Source organism: Hippocampus guttulatus, chromosome 13 (assembly GCF_054856545.1).
Source record: "Hippocampus guttulatus isolate MCC_2025c chromosome 13, RoL_Hgut_1.0, whole genome shotgun sequence".
NCBI classification, from domain to species: Eukaryota; Metazoa; Chordata; class Actinopteri; order Syngnathiformes; family Syngnathidae; genus Hippocampus; species Hippocampus guttulatus.
The window spans coordinates 11,786,757-11,813,606 of record NC_141273.1 but is presented as its reverse complement, the minus strand read 5'-3'; the positions used below and the strand labels follow the sequence as shown (position 1 = coordinate 11,813,606).

General features: G+C 42.9%; 2 protein-coding genes across 4 annotated transcripts; one reads left to right on the top strand and one right to left on the bottom strand.

Annotated features, from left to right (window-relative positions):
• Window positions 1-151: 151 nt before the first annotated feature.
• Window positions 152-10,399, bottom strand: LOC147196367 (oxidation resistance protein 1A). Of its 3 annotated transcripts, none has more exons than XM_086127137.1 (16): window positions 10,283-10,399; window positions 8,812-9,032; window positions 7,222-7,424; window positions 6,910-6,977; window positions 6,141-6,251; window positions 5,618-5,770; window positions 4,359-4,490; window positions 4,080-4,264; window positions 3,115-3,431; window positions 2,884-3,034; window positions 1,935-2,148; window positions 1,734-1,850; window positions 1,308-1,460; window positions 1,133-1,228; window positions 974-1,047; window positions 152-704 (listed from the first exon to the last, which is right to left on the bottom strand). In XM_086127137.1, the coding sequence occupies exons 2-16, from the start codon at window positions 8,904-8,906 to the stop codon at window positions 569-571; spliced, it is 2,205 nt and encodes a 734-aa protein (XP_085983263.1). In that variant the 5' UTR covers window positions 8,907-9,032; window positions 10,283-10,399; the 3' UTR covers window positions 152-568. The 3 variants fall into 3 exon arrangements, with proteins under 3 accessions (XP_085983263.1, XP_085983262.1, XP_085983264.1); XM_086127136.1 differs by lacking the exon at window positions 10,283-10,399 and adding an exon at window positions 9,974-10,086; XM_086127138.1 differs by lacking the exon at window positions 10,283-10,399 and adding an exon at window positions 9,974-10,086 and having other exon boundaries at window positions 5,618-5,767.
• Window positions 10,359-14,816, top strand: mtfr1l (mitochondrial fission regulator 1-like). Its single transcript, XM_086127140.1, has 8 exons — window positions 10,359-10,461; window positions 11,541-11,688; window positions 11,826-11,933; window positions 12,009-12,118; window positions 12,284-12,495; window positions 12,612-13,005; window positions 13,160-13,309; window positions 13,401-14,816. Exons 2-7 carry the CDS (start codon window positions 11,674-11,676, stop codon window positions 13,275-13,277), a joined length of 957 nt encoding a protein of 318 aa, XP_085983266.1. The 5' UTR covers window positions 10,359-10,461; window positions 11,541-11,673; the 3' UTR covers window positions 13,278-13,309; window positions 13,401-14,816.
• The last annotated feature ends 12,034 nt before the right edge of the window (window positions 14,817-26,850 follow it).

Here is a 26,850-nt window from a genome sequence, read left to right as displayed (position 1 = left end):
CATTTTACTGGGCCGAGGCCCCGGGCTGTACTTTGCCTGTCTACATTACATTGTGCAAATGTATTGAATGTCTAAATTTTTAATACACAATTTTTTTTTAGCAGCATCAGATGTGAGCCTAAAATTGAGCAAATTGTGATCAACTCCTAAGCATAGATAATATATTTATTTTATGCAGAATGTGACACTTTTTGATGACATCCTGTCCAGAGGGGAGCATGATCATACATAATACGTGAGTATTCGTACACATGATATAATACTGTTCACAACGTTCTTTTACAAGCTAATGTGGCTACAGGGCTGGGCATGAAGATGCAGAGTTGTTGACATCATAAGTGACGACTAATTCAGACATGAAGCAAAGTGCAAAGTCTTTCAAGAGCGTGCCCGCAGGAATGAGTCATCCATTAAAATGTCCCTACAGGAGCCAGTGCTCAAAAAGTCCCAATCATCCTGATCCGTTTGACTGTATGAATGAATCCAACGGTTTGACCTGACCGGTACCATGAAAGGACAACCGTGTTGGAACACAGTGCCGGTTGTGGCAAGTGAACAATGAGACGCCTCAGCTGAACGTCCACACCTCCAGCTCCATGACTCGGAAGTCGTCGGTTTCTGAGAGGCAACAGTTATTGAAGGTGTAACAAGGGCTGCTGTGGCCCAGGTATAGATTCTCATCCACCCACAGACCAAAGTGACCGCTGCGGGGAGAGGAGGGGGGGGATATTAGATACTAGAATGTGCAGGTGAACTTCAAATAATAGTTTGTGAATGTAAATCTGATTAATTGACGTCCAACTAAAAAGGCACTATTGTAGCTGGTTGATATGAAGACGGCAAAGCAACGTTTTAGACATGGCAAAAACAGCAGATAGGTGAGTTTCCAGCAAATAGTGGAGTGTTGGTGGACCCCCCCCGAACCCCCCAAGCTCCCAATTCCATTTGTGCATTAGTTCATTGTAAATTTTACCTTCCTCCACCAATGGCAAATGAGTCCAAGTCCCCTTTAATGAAAAAGGAATTCTCTCCAGTCCATCTGAAGCACTGTGGAATGATGGAAAATACACAAACTCACAGTGCAGGTTTGCAATTAAAAACTTCAGTTCATACCACACAAAATGATAATTACCTTGAATCGAGGATGCAACATGAAGAGAAAGGTTTCTCCCGTGCCGTAAAACGTCTCACTGAGCCTCAGCGGGTGCGAGAGGAAAGCCCCGAATACCTGCAGAAAGAAAAGAGAGGTTCCGGCACGAGTGGTAGTCGTTATGTTCTTCTAAGATGCGGTAAAGCAGAGACTTCACCTCTTCCAGGGCGTCTTTGATGACGACGAGAGTGGGCGAGTCCGAGGCGCTCAATTTCCGGTAGAGGGACTTGAGACTGGCGCCGTGGCGAGACGTGCTGTACGCCAGCTGCCAGGTGTGGCCCACCGTCTTTGGGGGCAGCTCCTTAGACAGCTGAGAAAAGATGAGGTGATGACAAAAATTAATATGGAAGAGGGGGGGGGGGGGGGTAACATAGGCCTGCACAAGGAATTTAATTCAAATGAAATAAAATCGCAACATAGTAGAATGCAATTTTTTGGGGGGAAAAAACCCCCTGCTTCAATTGGCTTGATTTATTTTTTATAACTACTGTAAGTATGTTTTGTTTATTTATTCATAACGTGTTGAGATAAGAGCAGTGTTTAAGAAGTACACATGTGAGGCCTGTGCATGTGGCTCACTGACCTCTCTGACATGTGAGGCTTCTAAAATGTGGCTGTTCTCCACAATGGCATTCAGTCCTTCCAGGTCCCGGTCAGTGAGCTGGCCTGGCTTGTCCCTGTTGTCCTCCATCAATACCATCTGCAAAGAGAACGTAACTTCATTCTACTATCCTCAAAGAGACACAGCCATGATCGGCAGCGTCTTCAAAAACAAACCACTCACTTCCCAGTCATCTCCCGAGTTGTGTTGCTTCTGTAACATATCCTCCTCCTCCACCTCCTCGTTCTCATCATTGTCGTCATTGTCCTCCACCAGGACAAACTCCTCTTCGTTGTGATCCGCCTCCCCATCGTCTCCTCCTCCTCCTCCTCCTCCGCCCTTGAGCAGACACAAGTCGGGTCGACGGTGCTGGAGAAAGGCATGCAGCTCATTGGAGCTGAGCGGGAGGACAGGAAGTCGTTATTGAGGACAGCTCGGGTGCACAAACAGGTTAGCAGCTGTGTCAACAAGCTGCCAAACAAGTGGTTGAATGGACAATCTGAGCGGCCCCCGAATGCAATTCAGGATTTTAGCGTTCCAGTTAGTCACGTTGTTCTGTGTTGAAACATTAACTCAGACAGGACGATACACTCCGGCGCTGGTTTGTTGTCCTGTCAAGCCTCGAATTTCTAATTTTGAGAAAAGACATTTTAGACAATTTTACGCTTGCAAAGAACACTATATATTGTGTGGATGATCGCGGTGTGGAACAACGTGCAAGCCCTGACCTCAAACCTATGAAATATGTTTTAAAACACTACCACACAGAGTTCAACGGATAATTTTTCTGCATTTTATATCTATCTATCACATACAAGATGAATCTTGTACAGGCTGGTACATCATGGATGTCCATTTTTCAAAGGGGATTTCAAACATGTGGCACATCACACATGACCTTTTGGCTAAGCATTCCCCCTTAGGAAACCATGAGTCAGACACTCCTTGAAAGTAGAAATAGTGCGGCTAAGCATCCCACTTCTGACACCATATGTCCATCACAGAAATCATGATGAGTTTCTTGTGGGAAATGTATTTAAGTGCCTTCCAAGGACCAAACGCCACATGATACGTGTGCCTGCTCTCATATTATTTATGTACCAGCCCACCTCCATGTCATGAGTCAGTGTACCTCTGCTGCGAAAGGGCGATCCAGGCTTCTCGTCTGGCAGCCGTGCCAAACTGAAATCCTCCAGTACGCTTTTTCCTTCCTGCACTCGACTGAACCCGCAGCCGCACAAACATGACACACTTTGGACTTTCAGCAGAGGATCTGCCAGGAGCTGGAGATTTCAAAAGAGATCATGTATTATTTCTTTTGAAAACACTCTTGACTGTATTCAACATCACACGCTGTAGGTACCTGCAGTCTGACTCCCCACAGAAGAGGACTGCACCTCATTCATATTCACTTGAGTGGAGACGTCTGGAGCACCGCAGCAAAAGGTGGCGGCCACGCCGAGAGCTCCTCCGGAGGCTTCTGACGCTATCTCAGACGGGCTTTTGTCAAGCTGGTCGCCAGACATGTTTCTACTGTCAGTGGGTTCACTTGGTGTCGAAGCCTCCTCGTTGAGACTCAAACCGGAGAGAGCTGCAGGTACTACAAGTGAAATTGACTGCCCCTTCTGATCGTGGCTTTTGACATTTTTCAACCTCTGGAAAAGTTTCTTCCCTTTTCTCCTAAAAACCAAAGATCTTCAGATTAGATAGACAGCTGGGATCTAAATGTTTATGTTTTAAATTTGAAATTGAATAAAAACGAGAAAAAAAACCCATGAAGATTAGGAAGGATTCTAATTTTACTACAATAATATTTTATTTTATAATTCATGTGACGTATAATAATATGGACAAGGATATGCTTTGTTTTATGATCCAAAATATTGAACTTACTATAGAGCTTTCGATACGCTGCGCCTCAGGTGAAGTGAGAAAGAAAAGGAGAACCGTAGTCGCCGATGTACTTTCAGCGGTTTATTGAACGGAACAAAGAGCAAGGAACATGGAGAAGATACTAATACTCACCTTGTAAAACTAACTTTTTATATTCTCATTTGCTATGTGATACCATATTTTTGTGTTTAATTTTACAATACAGTACTGTTAAAATCTATCCAAAAGAATGTTGGTATTTTTGGGAGATTGGAACGGATTAATGGTATCTGAATTCATTTTAATGGGAAAAGTGGATTTGATTTTATGTTAAATTGGGTTTATCGCTTGTTCAGGAGACAAATTAAATTAGTTCGATAAGGTACTAGTGCAGTCATATTTAAACAATGAAATCCATTCTGATGATGGTTACCAAATTCTTTTTTTTTTTTTTACCTCTGCTGAGAGTAGTGAAAGTGAACATGCGAGATGTCTGAGAAGAAGGAGACAGACGACAGCCTGTCCACGGAGCATGACAGGAGATACTCCTCGCAACCATGCTCCTTCACCAGTGGGTGTGTTTTACACGGGTCGAAGAAGAGCTTGTTTGTCGTCACCAGGAGGATACCGGAAACCACACCCTGACAATGTAAATAAATATATGTAAAACACACATAATTATTTGGAGGGTGACCAGAGTCTCAGAACTGGATTTAGAGGTACCACCGTACTTACCTTGCGGTCGGTGATGTGGCGGCAGAACAATTTGAGATAAGGCGTGGCATCAGGACCTTCCACCAGACAGCACTCGGGTGGGAGAGCCAAAAGGCAGAGCTGTCCGTCGGGCATCGGGACCGCTTCCACATCCTGTTAGCATCAAAAAGATGAGATGTTGCTCGGTGATTGAATGACTGATCTTACCTCATCTTTGTTGGTTTTGAGATTCACAAAGCAGGTGCAGGCACTTTGTATTTTGTGATGCGAACAGCTAATAAGTTGCGGTGTCCATGTGATCCTCGAATGTAAACCATTGTCCTCCATGCATTCGCCCATCCATCCATTTTCTTTATCCTCACAAGGGTCGCGGGGGGTGCTGGAGCCTATCCCAGCTGTCTTCGGGCAGTAGGCGGGGGACACCCTGAACTGGTTGCCAGCCAATCGCAGGGCACACATAGACGAACAACCATTCACACTCACAATCACACCTTGGGATAATTTAGAGTGTTCCATATACCTGGCATGTATATTTTTGGTGTGGGAGGAAACTGGAGTACCCGGAGAAAACACACACAGGCACGAACATGTTAACTCTTCACAGGAAGGTTACAACCGGAATCGGACCCTGCACCTCTGCATCGTGAGGCCGACGTGCTAACCAGTCGACCACTGTGCCATCTGCAGTTTGATTTTCCTGCGCCGCCACCATTGTTCACCATTCAGAATTTTCTATGTATCATTTGCACCGGTTTTGAACTGAATATCTTTGTATGAAGGTCGTGAATCTGTTCACGTGTCAAAATTAATGAATCAATTGTTCATTTATTTATTATTATTATTATTATTGTTGTTATTTTAACTTCAATGCTCAGGTACCAAGCACTCCAGCTTGAAACAATGGAGTGCCACGGCATTCACTATATTTATTCAGTGCACACTGCAGGATAGCTCGATTAAAAGCATCTATAATTTTGACCTGGTTTTGAACAATTTCATTTTTGGGCTCTGATGTCACATTCCTGGACCACACTTCCTGAAACACCCTACTCCAACTGTATCGAAAGATATCATAAATGGGTGTTGACATCATGCACAAAATGCCTTTATTAGACAATACACATGCTCAACAAATACACATTTTAAAAGGCGTTAAACCAACTTTCAAATGTCATTAGAAGGCTATCAGAGCTGAATTATACACTCTACTTTCATAATGTAAATACAGTCAATGGATATAACTAAGATTTTGCTACATAGAAACAATTTATACTAGTTACCAGTAGTTTGTCGTATTCTGCTTCGGGCAAGGGTGACTGTGCAGGAGCCTCAAGTCGATCAGAAAAATCTGGATCCATCCCCGGCGTCGTCTTCTCCTTACAAGTCTCCGGGTCGCCTGTTTTAGTGCTCTTTCCCTCCTCTGCTTGTTGCTGCTTCACAATGGAAGACATGTTAAGTCTAACACAGACTATAGCCCAGCAACAGTGGAGTACTTCCTCTTTCTGCCTGCATCCCCCCCCCTCCTTTCTCTATGTTTGTAGTCATAGCAGAGCTCCACATGATACCGTTTAAGACATTAGAGCCACCGTAAAGAAAGAGTATCGATACATTTAGCACATCAGAAATGGTCACGAGTTGACCCTAACGTCAGCTTTTTCATGATTAAAATTGAACACTTTCTCCAACCATCAGCTGCTGCCCTGAGTTACAGGCACACGTGCTGTTTTGCATGTCAACTCTGGGTAGCAGAAACAACAACAACAACAAGTGAGGTTGCATCATGTGACATATGTTGACTCTTACCTCTATGCGGACAAGGGCAGAGCACAAAAGTGACGATTGTGACCGGGAATGAGAACGAAGCGCTGTGTCATCACTGCCGAAGTGTGATGAGATGCTAAACACTGACTCATCCTGTATGGGAAGGAAAAAAAACAAACAAACAAACACCACAAGAAACTTGATTAGGTACACTTATAGAGAAATATACGTACAAGCGGAGACTTCCGCCAAGGTGGAAAGATCGTGGTCAGCATGAACAGCGTTTGTCTACATGACACAAGGACTAGTGAATTATTTCCATTCAAGAGCGTGGTTAAAAAAAAAAAGAGAAAATACCTTTGCATCAACATGAGAAAATGAAGTTTTTCGGTTGTATTTTCTGTAGAAGCTCTGAAACACATTCAGTCTACCCATGATGACCGACCGACGCACTCGTCGATGAATTGAACCTTGGACACTGTTCCTTTATCATTTCCTAGCCATAAATTTGTCATGTCAGGAAGAACATACGTTTTCTAAACGTTGTACAGTTGAGAAAACATTACCCAGTATTCCTTCTTTTTAGGCTTTAGATCAAAGTCAAGGCCCGGGGGCCAGATCTGGCCTGCCACATCATTTTAATAATTTAACTTATACAATAGTTGAATAAACCATTTTTCCTGACTTCTTTATATAGTTTCAGTCATACCGGCCCTTCAAGTGCAACGGTAACTTCAATGTGGCCAGTGACAAAAATTAGTTTGACACCCCTGCTTTCGATCATCAACCATAATAAAAGTGTGCGACTGACCGTGGTGCTTTTGTCTTCATGTGGCAATTGTCCCATTTGCTCTTGCTTCACAGCAGTGTTGGAGTCTCCTGCGAGGAAACCAAAAGGCCATGCTTTTAATGTCGTCATCATCAAAAAAAAAAAAAAACTATAAAAAAATCCCCAGACAATTTTGACCTTAATATCACATAATGTGACAGTGAACCATCAAGTTGAACATTTCAGTTTAGAACAGATCAGATTGTTAAAGTGCGGCACTAGTACCACTACTCTGGCTCACTCTAGTGGTACTTGAAATAATGGCTGTCCAAGTATAAGTCAGTTGTAAGGTACCTTGAAGGTAATACTGCCGCAGTATCGGGTTTCTGATGTGTGGGATGTGGTCCAGAGGTCGGCCAGGGGGGGTTTGATATTGATGATGATGGTGAGAAGTGGCTGAAATCTCCTCAAATCCTCGGGCCTGTGGTTGAGTGTCCCAGGGCCGCTTGGCTAAGTGAGGAGGCTGAGGGACCCCCGGGGGCAGCTTTGAGCCCAGCCTGAAGACACAAATGGGGAAAGGACACTTTTCATTTTTCTCATCAGAAATTACAATTATTGTTTATGTGCACGTATGAATAGCTTAGTTCACGTTGATGCTTGTTTCAACACTTGACATACATAGACGTTCGAACAAAGTGTTTTTCATGATTCTCTGTCTTGCATAGCGGTGGTTCAACAAAAGTTGGGAGACACTGGTCTAAAGTATTTATTTCACTAATTGTAGAAGTCTCATAGCTGGTACACTGCGTAAAAAAAGTTGAATGTACAGTATTCGAAATTTCAAGGCAACAAACTGTGATAATTTTTTAAGTTGGCCAATTCAACTAAATAGTTTACATTTTGCTTTTGTGAAAGTTGGCTTTACCTCATTTCAAAACAAAGAAATAAGAATGGCTGTCTCATGTATTGGGCCAGCCTACTTAGAAATGTAACCCAGCAAACTATTTTGGAGCAAAGAACTAGCTTGCTTTGTTGTGCTAACTGACATTATTGCCATAAATGTCAATAAATATTTCTAGATATGTTATAATGTAGAGTAAAATTTTTAAATATTTTTCTATGTTCATCTTCATTATTTTTTATTTACAGTAGTTTATCTGTAAATAAAATGTTGAAGTACTCTCGAGTTTCTTCAGTTTTCAGTACAAAGTCTACAAACTGGCAGTTTAAAAACAATATACAAAAAATGGAATAATAATCTAGATCAGACAATATGAAAAAAAACTGTTTTTTTTAAAAATCGCAGTCCTCCCAACTTACCGTTAAAATCAGTTGTGAGGAAGAGACGACAATTAGTCCTGTTTTGCGCTCACATTTTCTGTGTTTGCAGTTTTCTTTGTGTTATGTGGCGAGCAAATGTTACTCAAGTGTAGTTGGTTGTAGTGTGATACTGTTGAGTGCATTTTTTCTTTGAAAAAAACCCTCCAAACGAAACTACTTGCTGTCAAATGTCAGCAGATCATCATAAGATGTATCCTTCCATCAATTATCTGATCCGATTATCCTGACGAGGGTCGCGGGCGTGCTGGAGCCTATCCCAGCTGTCTTCGGGCAGTTTTCATTCGAGATGTGTTAAAACTGGGGCTCTTAAATAAAATTGTGCAAAGATTTAATTTCTTTGTAACAACAAATAAGAACAAATACAACGAAACGTTGTTGGGGTTTTTTTGTAGTCCGTGTCTTTGCATTCCTGGGCTAAAAATATTCTTGTTCATTCCATAATCTGGCACAACAGATAATATTTGCACCACCGTGCCCTTCTCCTCACATCAACAGAGACGAATGAAAGGCTGTATTGTGGCACATTTAAACCCGAAAGGCAAAACGAGTCAAATGTGTCGCATGGCTTGTTTTTATTTCCATGCGGCAGGCTGTAATCCTAACCTGGCCTTCACATTGCCAAAGTAGCTGGTCCGGGCCTTGTCCCCCTGTGGCTTGTGGTCCATGGCGATGTCCATCCTCCTCACAGACTGAGCCATCCTCTACCTTTAATCTGACACTGGCTGCTGTCCTGCTGTAAAAGGACGAGGGGCTCAACTGGCATCCTTTCTCCTCCTCTTATTCCCCATGACTGGCCTTCCTTTCTCGCTCCCGCTTTACAGCATCTGCAGCGCACAACACAAGGCGGCAATTTAACTGTGGTGCAGAGGGGGGGTCAGGTTGCATAAATGGATGGATTTCTGCACACGCAGGAAAGTGATCTTAGTGGACTAATGGAGCCAGTTGGCCAATTCCATTAGTATGTCAAATCAATCGGGAGGGTGTATGCATGGGGTGCAAGCAGCTTTTAAAGGAGACATTTTTTTCTCACAATTTAAAACGGCTCCCAGGTGGCTTAACTCATTCACTGCCAGACCACTTAAAATGGATGTTTGACGTTTATAGCTTCCAGTGGCCTTGGATGAGTCTTAAAAGGGGAGTTGGGAGTCTGGAATTATGAAGTATTTACAACAAATAGTGTGTCTTTGCTCATCTACCTGGGTCAGCGACAGATTGTGACAGAAAGAACAATTAAATGCTCTTCCTCTGGGGGGCAGAGGAGACGGTTAACCTGAGTATCCACCTGTTGCCATTATTAAAACTGTACAAAGAATTTTTGGTTGAACTAATTAGATTTCATACTAATTAAATATAGTTGTTTAAGTGGTATTTTGTGAGATTTTTCTAATGCAAAATATGAACCTTTGCTCAATAGAGGCTACTCTAAATGCATTCAACTACCCCTAAGAGCTACACGCCGACATGAATGTTACGTTGCATAGGACTGTTTGATCAAATCACAGCACAGGAATGCAGAATTCCCAAGGCCTGCAGCCTTACTCGCGGGTGGTGATTTGTTTGACCAGTCGAGCGTCCTATGACAACGCACACCCATGCAAATAATCAGTGTTCTTCCAGGAAGTGCTGTCGAGTGTATGTCAATCGTCAGGGGAAGTACAGAACTATCCAAGGCATTTGAGTCTGACAAGCACCAATGGACCTGATGTATAACTACACAGCAACCTCTGAACGGGTGAACCGAGCATAGACGTTGGCTTTCACATACCGGTCACTCGCTTAGAGATGCCGATGGCTGCCGTCCTCAAATGTTATGATATCGTCGCACTCAAGACACTGCTACGTTCACGGTTTAAAAAGAATACAAATTTCTCCCTTTCGGGGCCGACTTCCTGTAAAAGCGGAAGTATGGTCGAGGGAATCATCTTGGATATCACAAATGAAAGATAGTCGAAACAGCGACTTTCTCTTTCTGCAATGTTTAACACAGTGTCTTCGGTGCTTTTTTAGAAGTTCCAACCACAACTAATTTTAAATTAAAATGCCGTAAAATGTAATTGAGGGAAAAAAACTTTACCCAAAGACTGTCCGCCGCGACCTGTAGGGGCGCCGTGATACAAAGTTATCCCAATCCGTCAGCGGAAATTGAGTACCGGCTTCCGGCAATGAACAACAATACACAACTGTGAAAGACGAAAAGGAGAAACTACGTTTCAAAGAAATCCACCCATTGGAACCTCCCAGCTTTCGTTTGGCGTAAGTTACGTTTCTTGTTTTTAGTTTCATCTTCCGGTTCAAACGGAACCTCCGGGAAATCGGGCATACTTTCACGGTCATCGTCTGTTTTACCGACACGGCCTTGTGTGTATATTTGATATAGTTAGCCACCGGTGCTAATAATTCAGTGACGCTTTCTGCACTTATGCACTTTGGCATCTTTCTTCTTGTTATCCTCGTACTAGAGTGAATTTTCTAAAGAGTGTGTAAACGGTGACGTCACGACATGAAGAGTGTATGGTGATTTTTTTCATTGAATTAACGACTCCAAAAAGACTTCGTGATTTCATCGGTCTTAAAAATATTCAAAGGTCAAGAATGATAGCATTTTTTACACGTTTGCTTTTGTCATACTGAAATGCGCTTGTTTTGAGAGGACGACCAAGTCGTGAATCTTTTCCGATCCTCTCTTTTACATGCTCCGCTCAGTTAATCAGAGATTGATGCAAACCTCACGTGATTTATCAAGATGCCGTAATTTTGACTTTTTTGCCCAGTAGTTGTGATAGTTTTAACACTTTATCAAACAACAGCTTGATAAAAATAAGTTACAAATACTTCAAAACAAGTTCTCCCATCTCAGACAAGCTCTGGTGAGATGCTGCTACTTCAATGTGCGTATATGGTGACATCACTACTGACTGGATGCAGTTTTTTTTTTAATATGGAGCATTTTCATTCCATTTGGTCATTGGGATACATTGAAATCTGAATACATGGCTCCATGTAAACCAGGCGACTGAAACAGTTCCCAAAGCAGGCGGATAACTAAAGAATTACTTTACTACTTCAATTTCAAAGTTGATGGATTGGCGGGTACTCCAGAGACCAAACTATTCATACACACTGAACGGTGCCACTGCCACAATTAGCGAAAATCTATGAATTAATCTTCATTCGTTGAAGTCATGTCATTCAACAATCGCGTCACATCCACCAATTCATAATGAAACAGCTTTAAATCTGAGCTCATTTTCGTAGTTCATTCCTCTAAAGTTAAAGATAATGGGTAACACAATGATGTGTCTTCGCTAACTCTGCTTGTGTCTCCCCAACAGATGCTCTGACTAATCTCCAATTTACATCCCGAGAGTTGTCAGATTAACGTGGCATCTGTTCAGTGAACTGCTCATTCTTGAGCCACTAAGAGCACCAAAGCGTCGGTGCTCCTCGGCAAGCTGAGACATCACCATGGAAACCCAAACAGTAAGGCAGCCCTTTTTCAGATGCCGTATCAATTAGCAACGCCGTTTTCGCACGTGATGGGGTTGGCAGATGCATTTTTCACCAGTGGAAGGATTATGGATGTGCAGAGATTGATTCATTGTCTTTACTTGTATCAGGACGTTATTCCTATCTGGCAGAACAAGCCTCATGGATCCACTCGCAGTGTGGTGAGAAGAATAGGGTCCACTCTCCCGCTAAAGCCCCCACAAAGGGCGTGTTTTCAGGTATTGACCACTCGTTCTTGAAATGCAGTCACTGTATACAATCTAAAATGCATTCATATAACCTGTAAACATCAGGAACTACCTGGCCTTTCCGCTCTTCGCCCTATGGATGGCCCCATGGTACCCACTTTGGCAGATATTGCCTGGATTGTTGCAGATGAAGAGGAGACGTATGCCAGAGTGCGGTAAAGACAATCACAGGAACTTGTCCAATTTATTTTCTGGGGTGTCTTTCAAATTATATGAAGAGTTGATTCAATTCACTTGTATCTTTTGAATGAAATGCACCAGCCACGTGGTAATGTAGGACACAAACAAGCTTAACTCACTCAAGTTTTCCTTCCATCCAGGAGTGACAGTCGCCCCCTCAAACACGAATGGAGGCCCACGCCGCTCCTGGTGCTACACAGGAACTCGTCTGTGCCCAACTTCCGACGGGAGGGCAAGCGGGTGGAGGGCCTGAGGAAACCCGGGGTAACTGCACTAAACCGCACCACCGCCTTGCAGGATGAGCTGAGCAGACTTCGGGCACAGATTGCAAAGATTGTGGCTGGCGATACTGGTAAGTCCATTATAAATGCCGAAAATAAGGATCGTGATTAATATAAACGCAACCGGAAGTATTTTTGTGGCCATTGAATGTAAAGTCTTGCGAATGTCCCCATGGCTTCATTCCAGGTTCCAACCCCTTGACTCCTGACCTGCTCTCCCCCGATGATACCACCATGAGCTTTTCTATGGCGCCCTTCGAGACCGCCCCCTACCAGCCGGCGGCCACGGCGGCCGCCTCCTTCGTCATCAGCGACGTCACCGAGGAAGACGAAGAAGAGTTGGAGGAGCAAGACGACGACGACGACGACGACAAGGACATGGTGTCTGTGGTGTCGGAGCTGGTCCCCGACCCCCTGCCCCCGGTCTCCATGACAGCGTCGGCCACCTTTGACCTTGACAGGCCCAGCATGGACTACCGCGAGGCGGAGGAGGACACGGTGTCGCTGTCCAAGTCCACCAGTTTTGCCGACGTGATGGACATCTTGAAGGACATGAACCGAATGAAGATGAATAAAGACAGGTACAAACTGTCTCGTTGTTATTATTAAAACAAAAAAAAATCTTCATATCTTTGTTGATGTGTTTTAAGAGTATACTTGTTGTAGTGCTCTGGAAAGTGGGAAAGGAGAGCCACAGTCACTGATGCATGTGTGTGCGCGTGTTTTAATCGTCAGATATAACAGAGGCTGTACGTCCTTAAGAGAGGAGGACTCTGCTTCTCTGATCTCCGAAGCTCTAAGGAAAAAGTTTGTCCTGAAAGAGGAAGACAGCGTCGCCGTGAAGCAGAAGTAGTTCACCCAGGCCTGCCGTTCCTGCTACTCCATGTAAGCCCGACTGCGTTTTCATCCACATATTATGATGAGGGTCAGTGCTATCTCAATCTTCAGCAGATCTTTCTCTCCGCTTTTTTTTAAGGCCTTTTCCCAAGAACTGCCATGGACTGCAGCCTTCCTCCTCAGACCTCAACGCAGTAGCTGCCTGCTGTTCGTAAACAAATCTGTATCATATATCGCCTATTTCTTGCTCCGTTTTTCAGAACAGTGACTCAACATATTGATTCAACTGAGGAGTGAGCAGTGGTCCCTTTTAAGGAGCACTTTTTACCCATCCAGCATTGAAAAAGGAGGGTTTTTAATTCGGAAATTTTCCAGTTCTGTATCATACTTGAAAAACGTTTGCGAGTACACACAACAAGTTTAAAGTCAATGTATACATTTAGCCTATATTGTCTAAAGCAGGGGTGGGAAACCTTTGAGCCTCAATCAACCCACTAGATTCACTTACACTTTGGGGAGTCCACAAAAGAATTTGCAATCAGCTATTATATAGTATAACTTTTTTTTTCTCCAAAATGTCCATACCATAAACTTATTACTCCTCCCTTTGTTAGCGTTGGGCCAATTAAACACGCTAATGTGATTGTGACATAAATCTGGCGTCACTGCATATGTGCAGCAGTTCTCTGTACTTGTGATGCATTGTTTCCAATACGGCAAGTGGGGTAAACCCAAATTGACTAAACTATAAAAATAAATAAATATGCCATTTGGAGGTACAACATGATAGTTAGAGAAGGAGTAAGTTTCATTGCTGTTATGATTATGAGGGAGTCTTTGGAGCCAAAAAGGAACCACTTGAACGTTTGATGCAATAAAAGAAAAAAAAACCCTCAGTGGAACTGTTAGGATAAAAATCTCCCCAAAAATCTCTCTTTCAAAATGTCAGAGAACTTGATTAAACTGAAATGGGCCCTGATAGAAAAACAGTTGTTCCCCACCCCTGAAAGAAAGTGTGTGAGACGCTTAGTATGATCTAAGCTGGTGGCAGCCTTTTGAAGCAGACTGGGAATTCCCGACCAAGCAAAGAAAAATGTGTGTGTGTGTTTACATGACTTTGTACAGGAACCTGCGAGTGGTGATTATAAGTATTCCTAATGACGCCTTACCGCACGTCTGTTGCCTGCTCAGATGCCTGATATTATTCACCCCCAACCCCCGCCTGTGCCACAATTTCATTTTTATCAGACCATCCCTTATTGCCCAACTATGTTCGTGTTATTTGATGCAATGTATTTAGATTGCTGTTATTATTTCTCCTTCCACACCAAGTAATGTGTAATATGCTACTTTTATTTCATCATGCATTTTTTGGGAGGGATATCCAAACCTTTAAAAAAATGAAGAATACCATTAAGACATTTCAGTCTCTTGACAGGTTAGATTTTACCTCATTTTCTCACCATTGATCGTCTTTGTTGAGTTGAACACACCTCCATATTGTACATGTTGACATTTTTTGTTGTTGATGTTTGTAAATAAAGATTCAGCAGATGTTTTGAAACTGTCATTTTTTGGGTTTTTGACTAGCCACATCAGTGTAATGTGCACTGGTCAAAGACTACCGATCTGCCCCCCCCCCCCCCCAAAAACAAAAAACAAAACACAACTGCAACCACAATGTTCGTAGTGTTTTTAATCATAAAAATACAGTTTGAAATGTTACCACCAGGAGGCAGAGGAGCTCAGCTAACCAATTGAAAGAAGGATTAGCTCCATGAATGCAACGTATCACACTAATCTCAAACATTATTACCATACTTTCTGTCTCATTCCCACCTAGTTTCCAAAATGGAACCGCACCTAAGTGAGCCACAGTCTATTTTCTGAGAGGCTCCTTGGCCTAGTTCACCTCCACCATAAAAATCTTAAATGTAGGTCCTGATAAATGTCTGGGGGCGACATCAAGATTTACCGTCATAATTAGGCTCTGTTAAATATAGATAGATCTCCAATCAACAGATTTTTTTTTGGTGCTACTTTTGGTTTTGTTTTACATGTACAACTTCATATAGGTTGCATTTATGATTGTGTTTTTCCTACTGTGTCTATGCAATTTCACCTGTATTGATTTTTCCACCTATTTCAATCAACTAACTTGTGTTAATGGTATCTTACACCGCCTTTTTCCGTCCCCTGTCAATTACTTCACTTTGAATTACCCCCACCTAATTCAGATTCTTTGCTGGTGATCATTTTCTCGATTGCCTTTCCTTTGTCAATTAAGTGTGTCACCTGCTACCTTTTGATGTTTTCACCTGTTTCAATTACTCTGCCGTTGTTGATTTGCCCATCTTTTTCTATGACGACACCACCTGGCCTGCATTGGTGACATCACTGTGTTCATTGTCTCATCTGAATCAATCACTACCTGTGGTAAGATTTTCCAACTTGATCAGTTGTTTCACCTACACCCCCCTCCCCCCACCTGCCCAATAAGATTAATTTGGGATGGTTTTCTCCAGCTTTGTCATTTCGGTCAGCTGTGTTGATTTGGCCACCAGTTTCAATTACGCTACCCTTGTTGATTATCCCACCTGTTTTTCGAATATCTCAGCTGTTTTGATTTTTCTGGTTTTGATTACCTCACCTGTGTGGATTGCCCGTCGTGTCCTGAATACCGGTACCATATTTCTATTTCCGTACCCGTCTGTGTTGAATCTTTCGCCTATTTAAATTATGTTCATTACCCCTTCCCACTATTGGTGTCAACTCTCCTACCTGTGTTCATGTCGCCTCCTGTTTCAAATTACTTGACCTCTGTTGATTACCTTAATTATTTTTTTAAATTAAGTGCTATTGATTACACCACGTTTTGACAACCTTGGCTTTGTGGGTTTCAATCTTTTTGTGTGCCATGATTGTATAAATTGGAGTGACCTATTTCCATTTCTTGGTTTGTTGATATGATTCACTTGTTTGCATTTTTAGCCAAAATTATTATTATTGTTTTTTTTCAACTGATCGATTAAGCCTGCCAAAATACAGTATGTCTAGCAATGTTGTGTCAACCATTCATCATTCTGGACTACAGCTGTCCTGAAATGAAACTAGTGGATGACAAACCATTCTAGCAGCTGTTGTTTGCAGACTGCAGGTGTTGTCACAGCTAATAGTCTTTAACTTGTAGCATCCTCCCAGCTCGCGACAGGAAATAGCTTGGCTTTCGGGTCACATTTCCCAACATTGCCTCTTTTTCCAGTCTGAAATGAGAGTCTGAAAACAGCCAAATGAAAGAAAACAACAAAGTGCTATCCTGTGAGAGTTAAATGAAAATGTGAAATGTCTCCTGCTTGCTCTTTTTTTTTTTTTCTTCCCCATGCCAAACTGTGACTCACATTTCCAGGCTGCGTAACCTTCCACTTTGGAAAAAGTCAAAGGAAATGCCAGAACAAAATGCTCCGATGATCCCACAAGCTCTGAAAGTGCGCAGTCGTTGCATGTGAAAGTAGAGTGGCAACATGATCACCTGCCTCTGTGTAATTTTGTTTGATTTAAAAAAAAAAAGGTAGTTTGCACAAACCGCAGGCAAATTCTCACAACCTGCTGATCTCCAATCTAAAATGAGGCATTGATGTCATTTACTGGTGGTTGTGCCCTCTGCCCCCACCCATTGTCAGTGGCAATGAATGAATGTTATGCAATAAGCCAGTAATCACTTTTTTCCCCCCCAGAAACTATGAATATGACATGAAATTGCTCTTTTGTCCAAAAATCCAAACGAGTATGATTCACTCCAGTAAATAGCACATCATAAATGGCCAGCGTAGTGTCCAAGGGATTAAGAAGTCACATGTAATGTGTATCCGTGCCAAAGAACTGTTGCCCCATACCCCTTCTTTTTTTTGTTGTTTTTTTTCTTCAGTTTAATTCACAACATCCCCGTGGTCTCCTAGCAACGGCCATAACTAAGTTGACGCAGAGCGGATGACAAAGGTCTGGGTGAAGACAGTCATTGGTGCCCAGGCTATCCACCTAATCTTTCCCAGATGTCACCCACGCATCCACCCACGTCATCAAGACACCAAGCTGACACTTATGACTCACAATGGGTTGCCTGCCTGTATTCTCTCTGCCATTTAGCCAATAGAAATTAGGCAAAACGTGCAGCTGTCTGTGACACTCAAGGCCTGTGCGGTATTGTTCAGTGCTCCAACGACACTGAGGTGGAAGTCTTACAGCTCAGCTTTGAGCGTATCGAGCAGATGCATCGCCGCTGATTGATCTGTTTTTACGCTCCATGGTTGGTACCAGCGACTGTAGAGAATCAGGTAACTTAGTTCAATTTTTTTTTTCAAAACATCAGTGTCAAAATACTTATGGACACGCACCGGTGTTTTAAACATTCAAATACCAGTGCATATTTATAGAGATGTCATTCACAGTCAGTTTCCCTTCCTGTAAGTTCAAACCGACACCAAGTTTGCCTTTGAGCCTATAATTCATGAATCTTAAGCACACCTCACCACGTGTTTGACGCCCAGAAGGCGTAAAATTGATTGAAATGCCAAACACTTTCCTCCTGTTGCGACCTAGCTCAAAGTCAGGCATCAATCTTTTCATGTTGTTTCTATTATTTGATGGAACGGTGCCGCTGACCTTAACTGGTCTCCAGCTGGTCATCTCGGACTCTCGGTGCGTGGCGGTCAGTGCTAACGAGGCGGCAGCTAAAAACAAACCGGGGAGAGCAGCTGGTGACTTTAGGACAGCACCCGTCTCATATAAGAAGCAATGGCTTTGCTTTCAATTACAGTCCCTTCATTTAATGAGCATTTCATTTAATTGAACATGTAATATGTTTTGGGTCAGTCTTGACCCGAGCCATAAAGAACCCAATTTGGATTGACACCATTTTGTGTGTGTGTGTCTGGCCCAATTAGTGATGGACGATTTGTAGTGGTGGGGGATTATAATCAAGTAATTTTGATTGATAATGACATCGCGGTTAGTTAGTTAGTTAGTTAGTTCCGCCCGCTCCTATTTGGAACATTGGGCGACGAGCCTCCTCCATTTGTTCCGGTCACTGGCGACCTTTCTTGCTCCATGCCAGCTGACACCCATCTCACTGAGGTCTTCTTTGGCAGTCTGTCTCCACGTCTTCTTTGGCCTACCTCTCTTCCTCTTTCCACCCTCTGGCATCCAGTCCATGGCCACACTTGCCGGTCTCTCTCTTGGCAGCCGGAGTACGTGGCCGATCATTTTCCTTCTCCTTTCAGAGACAATGTCTGACAGTTCACCCACTCCTGCCCTCTTCATCACCTCCTCGTTGGTGATGTGGTCTCTCCATGAGATCCTCAGGATGGATCTCAGGCAACGCCGATGAAAGACATCTAACTTGTTGGTAATGTTGGCTGTCTTCATCCATGTCTCACAGGCGTAAATCGCTGTTGGGATAACCACTGACATATAGAGGCGTAGCTTGGTGGTCGTAGTGATGGCTTTCGATGACCAGATGTTGCGGAGGCGTTGGAACACTCCCGCAGCTTTACCAAGTCTACTGTTGACGTCTTTCTCCACACCACCTGTATTTGAGATGTTACTCCCAAGATATGTGAAGCTGTCAATGTACTCTATGTCATGTTGGTGTAGAGTGAGTGGTTGAAGGTGTTGGTGCTGTCCGACGGCCATGGCCTTGGTCTTTTCCTGGCTAATTCGTAAACCGACCTTAACTCCGTGCTCATGCAGATTGTTGGTCAACTCCTGGAGTGCGGGCTGGGTGTGACTTAACAGAGCCAAATCATCTGCAAATTCCAGGTCAGCTAGTCTGCTCCCTCCCCACTTGATACCAACTTCTTCCCCTGTGATGGACTTCCTCATCACAAAGTCAATTATGATGATGAAGAGAAGGGGTGACAGAATGCAACCCTGTCTTACACCAGTGACAATGTCAAAATCATCAGTTGTGCCACTGTTGGTTTTGACACAACAGGTTGAGTTGTGGTACAATGACCTGAAGATGTTGATGTACTTGAGGGGTACACCATACAGCTGGACGATCTGCCACAGTGACTCCCGGTGGATGCTGTCGAAGGCTTTCTTGAAATCGATATAGTTGATCATGAGTGGTGTCTGAAGTTCTTGGCACTGCTCTATGATGTTTCGAAGGGTAAAGATCTGTTCGGCGCAAGACCTTCCCTTCCTGAAACCGGCTTGCTCTTCCCTCAAGATGTTATCCACTTCATCTTTAAGGCGATGTAGCAGGACACTGCAGAATACCTTGCTGGGGATTGACAGCAGTGTAATGCCCCGCCAGTTATTGCAGTCTGCGAGGTTTCCCTTCTTAGGAAGCGTGACAATGACCCCACGTCTCCAGTCGGCAGGAACCTCTTCAGCATGCCAAATCAGGTTGAACAGGTGGGTAAGGCTCTCCACAACAGCGTCTTGGCCGTGTTTCAACATCTCGGCAGCTACCTCATCGAGTCCCGGTGCCTTGTTGTTCTTAAGGCCCTTGATTGCTCTGGCAACCTCAGTCTCGGATATCTCTTTCGATGTAATATTTAGAGCTGGAGCTGGTGTCTCTTGATCGAAATTGAAGAGCACGGGAGGCATTGGTTGGTTGAGAACCTCCCTGAAGTGTTCCAGCCATCTTGCTTCTTGCTCCTCGTCGCATAGAAGTGTCCTGCCATCCTTGCTCCTGATTGGCACGCTAGAGCTGCTCCTGGAGTTGGTTAGCTCCCGCACGATCTTGTATAGGGTCGTCGTGTTGTTGTTCTCGGCTGCTTCCTGTGCCTCTCTTGCTTTCTCTTCTAGCCACTGTCTTTTATCCTTCCTGCAACTCTTCTTCACTGCCCTGTCCAAGCGCCTGTACTCCTCGTCTTCCATCCTCCAGCTCCGGAGCCTCCTCTTTTTATCTTGGCCACTTTCCTTTCATCAATCAACTTCCAGGTGTTGTCTGTTATCCATCTCTCTTTGTTGGTACCCCTCTTTCTGCCGATAACTGCTTCTGCAGTTTCAGCAATGGCACAAGAGAACATACTCCACTGCTCCTCAATGTTTGCAAGGTGTTGTGATACCCTGAGCTTCCTACTCAACTCCTCACAGAAGCTTTCTGAGATGTTGTTATCCTTTAGCTTGTCCACTGCGTAAGGTCTCTTGGGCTGCACCCTTTTCACCTTCTTCAGCTTCAGCTTGATTTTACTCACCACAAGGAAGTGGTCTGAACCCACATCTGCACCTCTGTGGGAGCGAACGTCGAGCAATGACGAGCGCCACCTTGTGTTGATGCAGATGTAGTCCAGTTCGTTCTGGGTCCCGCCACCAGGTGAAACCCAGGTTACTTTGTGGATCCGCTTGTGCTCAAAAAAGGTGTTGCCAATGCTGAGGCCGTTGGTACTGGTTAGCATCAACAGTCTCTCCCCGTTGTCGTTCGTGGAGCCTGCAGACCCATGTGTCCAACTGTGGCATTCAGGCCCCTTCTGTCATTATCCAGTTTTGCGTTGAAGTCTCCAATCAGCATTTTGATATCATGTCTGGGGATCTCCTCAAGCACGGTCTGGAGCTGGTTGTAGAAGGTGTCTTTATCGTCCGCTGAGGCAGCTTCGGTTGGGGCATAGACTTGTACGATGGTTACTTTGGCATATCTGGTGTGGAGCCTTGCTGTAATAATCCGTTCATTCACCGGCTTCCATCCAATCAATGCTTTTGCTGCACTATTGGAGAGGATGATGCCGACTCCATGGGAATGGTGGTCTTGCTTCCCAGAGTACAGAAAAGTTGCTCCATCAACCACGAGACGCCCTTGCCCCGTCCACCTCATTTCACTAACGCCTAAGATGTCCAGGCGATAGTCCCTCATATTCTTCAGCACCTGGTCCATGCGACCAGACTGGAACATTGTGCGCACATTCCAGGTGCCTACTCTGGTGTTGGTTTTGGTTCCAAAGATCGGGGTCATCAGGGGTCGGGCTTCCTGCTGGATTTCACCCGGCCCCGTCATAGATACATCCAAGGATGTGCCGTCTCTTCTTCGCCGTGGTTTACCGGAATGGCTTCCTCTCGTCGTTTCTGTAACAGGTTTTGTTTTACAGGGTGAGGTTGTTAACCTCACGCCCAACCCCCAACCTGGAGGACCAGTTGGATGCAGTTTAACGTCGTACCCAGGACTAGACATCGCGGTTATTCATAGATTAAAAAAAAATCAGACCATATTAAATTGCAAAAACTCTACATGAAATACGACTGAATTATAAGAACAATCAGAAAATAAATGATTAAAAAGCAAAATGATTTATTAGACTAACTGTAATCAAAACAATATGAGTATATTTCTGCTATATGCACATTGGCCTCTTGGGGGCGGTGTGGTGCACGCATGAAGATGCAGTTACACGAAGTTAAAATGAATAGAAAAAAAAGCGTCGAATTTTATTCATATAAATCGTTTGTCACAGATTAGGAACAATGAGTGAGTATCTGTGAATATTGGTACATTACTTGTCTGTCTATGTTTCAACAGTGTTTAAGTTTGAATATTCATTATTTGAAAGTGAATCCCTCCCGCGATGTCAAATGCTAACTTGTGCTAACCGCGGTCAACGGGGAGGGCAGAAGAATAGTCACATGCTTGCTGCGAGCAACAAGGTGCATTCACAGCGGAGGAACACACAGGCTGTGCCTTTCGGCATCCGAATCGTTTTTTTAAAAAAAAATATTTATTTGTTTATTATGGTCATCAGAAGAGTTTTTATGATCACGAGAAAAATTACAATTTCTCAGCCGAATCCCAATCTCGCTCACGATCTTGTCTCCTCGGCAACTTGGAGAGGTGTCAGGAACAAGAACTAAGCTAATTAGACACAAAACAAGACTACATGGAATATAGGACAATTTTATTCCTGATCCAAAATCCCAATGCAATTCCTCTGAAAGTCTACTGCATTCTGTTTATTGAAGAAATGTTCACTATCTGCCGAACTGCTGCTTGGTGTCAAGAGAACTGAGTTTGCAGCATCTGAAGAAAAAAAAAATCTAAAATTTTTGCTTGCAAGAAAAAAAAATCAGCGAAATTATTACTTGTTTCTTGATAAATTTGTAAAACAGGTCACGTATATATCAGGGCACCATACTGTGTTTTATTTCAACACATCGTCATCTGTTTGGTCACATCATCCCCTGCCCATAATGCAAAATCACCATGATGAAAATTCATTGTACAACATTACATACCATAGTGATCAAAGGTCATGTGACTCGACACGATATGTGTACCGCTCTAAATGACATTGACAATTTCATTCAAGAACTCTTATTTGTTTTTGCTGACCCTTTAAATGTGATTTGGAATGCCTTTGCACGTCGTTTAACCGAACTGACATTCATATGCACACAAACACACCAGTCTCTCATTACTTTGCCATGTACCCTGCAGAGACTATTCCTAGGACAGCAACATAATAAGATCGCCTAATTACCCTTGGTTCTTAGGGAATCTATTTGCCCACAGCCACATGCTGAGGAAGGTGTGTGTGCGTGTAATGTCAAGCTCGTAATTGGCACACTTTTAGATGACAGGCATGAAAGGGCTATTTCAACCATTTAACAGAATGTGACATTTAATGTTCCTCCTTTCATTTGACGAGATAAGAGATCTTGATAATCCACTTGAACACCATTGTAATGCGTTCAAATTACGAGACTGTGAGTGACGTGAAACTTGGAAAATGGTTGCCAAAATGTGGAATTTGTGCACATGCAAATGCGACGATGATGACGCTTTAGTGGGGATTTGTTTCATCACGTTCTGCTACAACCGGCTCAAATCTATACTATAAGTACAAATATTAGGAACCTCTGGCATTGAAAACAATCTGTTCCTGTTTGTCTTTTTAAATAAATGTCACAAAAAATATAAAGAAAAAGCCAATGCAAAGATTTATCCATTGATGCTTGTGGAATGAAGTTCCAGTGGCTGTCTCATACCACACGCTGACAACAAGTGTCAAAGAAAAAAAAAAAAAGCAAAACATTTGATGCTTGCTGAACTGAGGTCTCCTTACCAGCGTTGAATTAGTTTTGGATTTTTCGTCATGGAGGGTTGTTTTCTTTAATTCAGTTACTTTATTATTTATTAATTGTTTAATTTACTTTAAATGCTTCATTTTAGTTTAGTTTTGATGAGTAGTTTTTTTCTTTTTCTTTCTTGAAATACATGGATTTTTCATCAAAGGCAAGATAAAAAAAATAAAGGTCATGATAGGATGAAAACAAAGGACATTTTCACTTCTGCTAATTCCAGTTAGTTGTGTTTAAAGTTCTTTTTAGAAATGTCAAATGCAATTTCAGTTAGTTTTCATTTTTTAAAGCTTTGGATTACAAACAAACAAAAAAAACTTTCAAATATACTGTATATTTTTTAAACTCTGTAAAAACTAGTGCCATCAAGAGCCAGCCATACAGTTGAATTGAATCTCAAAAAGAAATCTAAGGGATTTAGACTTGGTGTCCTATCGTTTTGAATACCGTGGGTATAAAAAGTCGACACAACCCCGTTCAGTGACTTGGTTTTTGCGATCAAGGCTCTGAAAGTAAGCAGCTACATATCGGAGTTTATAACTGATAATGTCGCTTGCGCTGTGAGGTCCCCAGTTATACGAGGGTGTGCACACTTGTGCAAACATATTATCTCAGTTGTTTATTGTACTTCCCCTCTCTAAAAGATCTGTTTAAAATGGAGTCGTAAAGTTTATAGATCACATTAAAGGTGGGGAAAGTTTTGATTTCATTTGTCTTGGACTCCAAGCCAACGTAAAAGCAAAACTTTGAGTTACTCCTTTGAAACGACCTGAGATTTGTGTCCCCTTGCATCCTTTAAGCAGCCACTAATTGCAGTGATTCTACACTGCTTTCAACATCTGGAGGAGTCCAAAAATAGCTGGCACAGTGACGTGGCTGTTTGCACATCACAACAATGTGTGGAGAAGAAATTAAATATTCAGAGTGGCACGCTTGGAAAACAAGCGAGCGCCGTATTATTCACACACGCTTCCCGAAAAATACACGACGTCATCAGCGTGAATACAAATGTCAATCCAGCCACTCGTATGGAACTCGATTCCATGCGAACGCGTCTATTTTCCATGTTTCTTCATCATCGTCTATCCCCCCGAGACAATCTGACCACACGTTTCGCAGGGAACATTTTGCACTTATGGGATCCACTTTCTAAGAAAAGCTGCTTTTGTTTTCCCACTCATCATGTCCATTACGGTCTAGGTCTCCGTGTTCTAATCACAGGGATAGTAGAAATAGCAACGGTGTGATGTAACCCTGCATTTGGAATAATTAACCCCCCTGTTGCTGTGGCCTTTCTTTTTTTGATCTCCAGTGTCGTCAACTCAGTTTCAAGGAATGTTGCTCAAGGCGGGTCTGGTTGTGGCTAAAAAGTTGATAGATGATGTGTGCAAGTAGTTGATGACGGATATCTATGTCAAACAGGATGTCGGTTGCACAGTGACGTCACTCAAATTGATGAGCCATTTCAGCCCCCCAAAAGGCTTTTTAGTTATTTATTTATAAGTAATCATTTGAATTGTAATCATTATAATGACTTTTTTCTAAATTATATTATATGTATTTTGGGTAGATAACTGTTGTCTGAGAAGTTGCTAAGAGTAGCAACAGAAATGCCAAGTTGACATTGGTTCTGCCGCTCCTGATTCAGTTGTGCTAGTTGTCGCATTTTTGCACCGACACTTTTACCGCAGGCGCACACATACCACCGCCATGCAAACAGACACACAAGAGTGACTCACCCTTTTTGTGTTTTATTTTCCCCCTGCTGAATAGCCAGCGTGTTGATTGCTTCGATATGGCGGCCATGATGACAAGCTGTGCTCGACTTCTTTGTGTCGCATTTTGCCCTCCCGTGTTACCAGATTTGGGAAAAGTTCTCACACTCGACTGAGTAAAAGTACAGATACTTGTGTGAAAAACAAACAAAAAAAAACTTTTAAAAAGTATAGGTACCGATTCAACTTCTGTACCTACAGTAAACTGAGATTAAGAAAAAAGCACAGATTGTATAAATACATTTTAACTGTCAATTCTTTTATTCCTAAATACACATACACATATTAAAATATCGTTGTACCATATTGTGCTTTCTATAAATATATCTGTCTAATTACTATGTTCAAGTGAAGGGGCAGTGTCATTAATTTGTAGTCTAACATCTAAAAATTCTTTCCCACGATCTTGAGGTATCTACGGGAAATTACATACTTTTCAGTGGGAGTCAATATCTCTTTGATTTCGCTTTTTACTTTTTTGCGTCCCTTTAGACTTTCCGGGGGAGGGAATCCCTCCCGATATGAAACGGAAGCTGAGCAGGAAGTGCTCAGTTGGCTCATTGGGTATGTGTCGGTAGTGGGTGTTCGCGTCCCCGTCAAAGTGAGGAGGCTGCAGTCTGGCACCTTCTTCCTCCGTCCCACAATGCAACTTCAAGGACATGGCATCATAGTTGTCGGGGGAAGCCTCAAGGGATGTCTCATTTCAACAGAAGCCTCTTACAAAAGAGACAGGTGAATTTTCATTGGAAGGAATACTTTTTAAAATTGTTATTGATTTGTTGATTTATTTTACAAAATTAGTGATACATTACTATGTGTCACTTTTTTTTTATTTTTTTGGTCCGGTAGAAAGTGGTGCTTTACTTCACATAAGCGATGGGGGTTGACATGCTGTTATATGTGAACAAGTTGTTTGACCTCTTTGGCATTTTAAACACCCACCATTCAATTCGATGTGTTGCATTATATCGTATTGGTATGGTACGATATGCTAAGGTTTAGCATAATTTGGCATCATATGATGTGGCTAATTTAAACTATTAATGAACAAAGAAGAATATGGTGTGGTACGGTATAATGTGAAATGATCCATCCATCCATTTTCTGAACCGCTTGATCCTCACTAGGGTCGCGGGGGGTGCTGGAGCCTATCCCGGCCGTCTTCAGGCAGTAGGCGGGGGACACCCTGAACCGGTTGCCAGCCAATCGCAGGGTACATAGAGACGAACGACCATCCACGCTCATACTCACACCTAGGGACAATTTGGAGTGTTCAATCAGCCTGCCATGCATGTTTTTGGAATGTGGGAGGAAACCGGAGTGATGGGAGAAAACCCACGTAGGCCCGGGGAGAGCATGCAAACTCCACATAGGGAGGCTGAAGCTGGAATTGAACCCATGGCCTCTGCACTGTGAGGTCAACGCGCTAACCACTGGGCCACCGGGCCGCCATTGATGTCATACCATTTCATATAATACAGCAATGTTTCCCATCCAGGGGTACGTGTACCCTTAGCGGTCAAACTTTTTCCAAAACCAACACAAGGTTAATTCTGCTCAATGATTTCATGCACTTACATTTCACATTTCAATGACTACTCTGTATTACAGTCCATATAAAAAAATCATTTCCAAAAAATAGTGCCTCCTACTGGCTTTGAAACAAATATACTGCCAAAACTCTGAAGTTGACTGGGAGCATAATTTAGTGCATGACTGAATAGATCCTCCCTCCTCTCCCCC

Bases quoted from the DNA above. Each gene is read 5' to 3' on its own strand.
- LOC147196367 (XM_086127137.1), bottom strand. From the start codon at position 8,906: ATGGCTCAGTCTGTGAGGAGGATGGACATCGCCATGGACCACAAGCCA. The intron at 4,491-5,617 runs GTAACTAGTATA...TGATGCTAACAG, and splicing joins CAGAATACGACAAACTACTG to GATGTGGAAGCGGTCCCGAT. The intron at 1,048-1,132 runs GTAATTATCATT...ATCATTCCACAG, and splicing joins TGTTGCATCCTCGATTCAAG to TGCTTCAGATGGACTGGAGA.
- mtfr1l (XM_086127140.1), top strand. The intron at 11,934-12,008 runs GTATTGACCACT...TGTAAACATCAG, and splicing joins CACAAAGGGCGTGTTTTCAG to GAACTACCTGGCCTTTCCGC. The intron at 13,006-13,159 runs GTACAAACTGTC...TTTAATCGTCAG, and splicing joins ATGAAGATGAATAAAGACAG to ATATAACAGAGGCTGTACGT.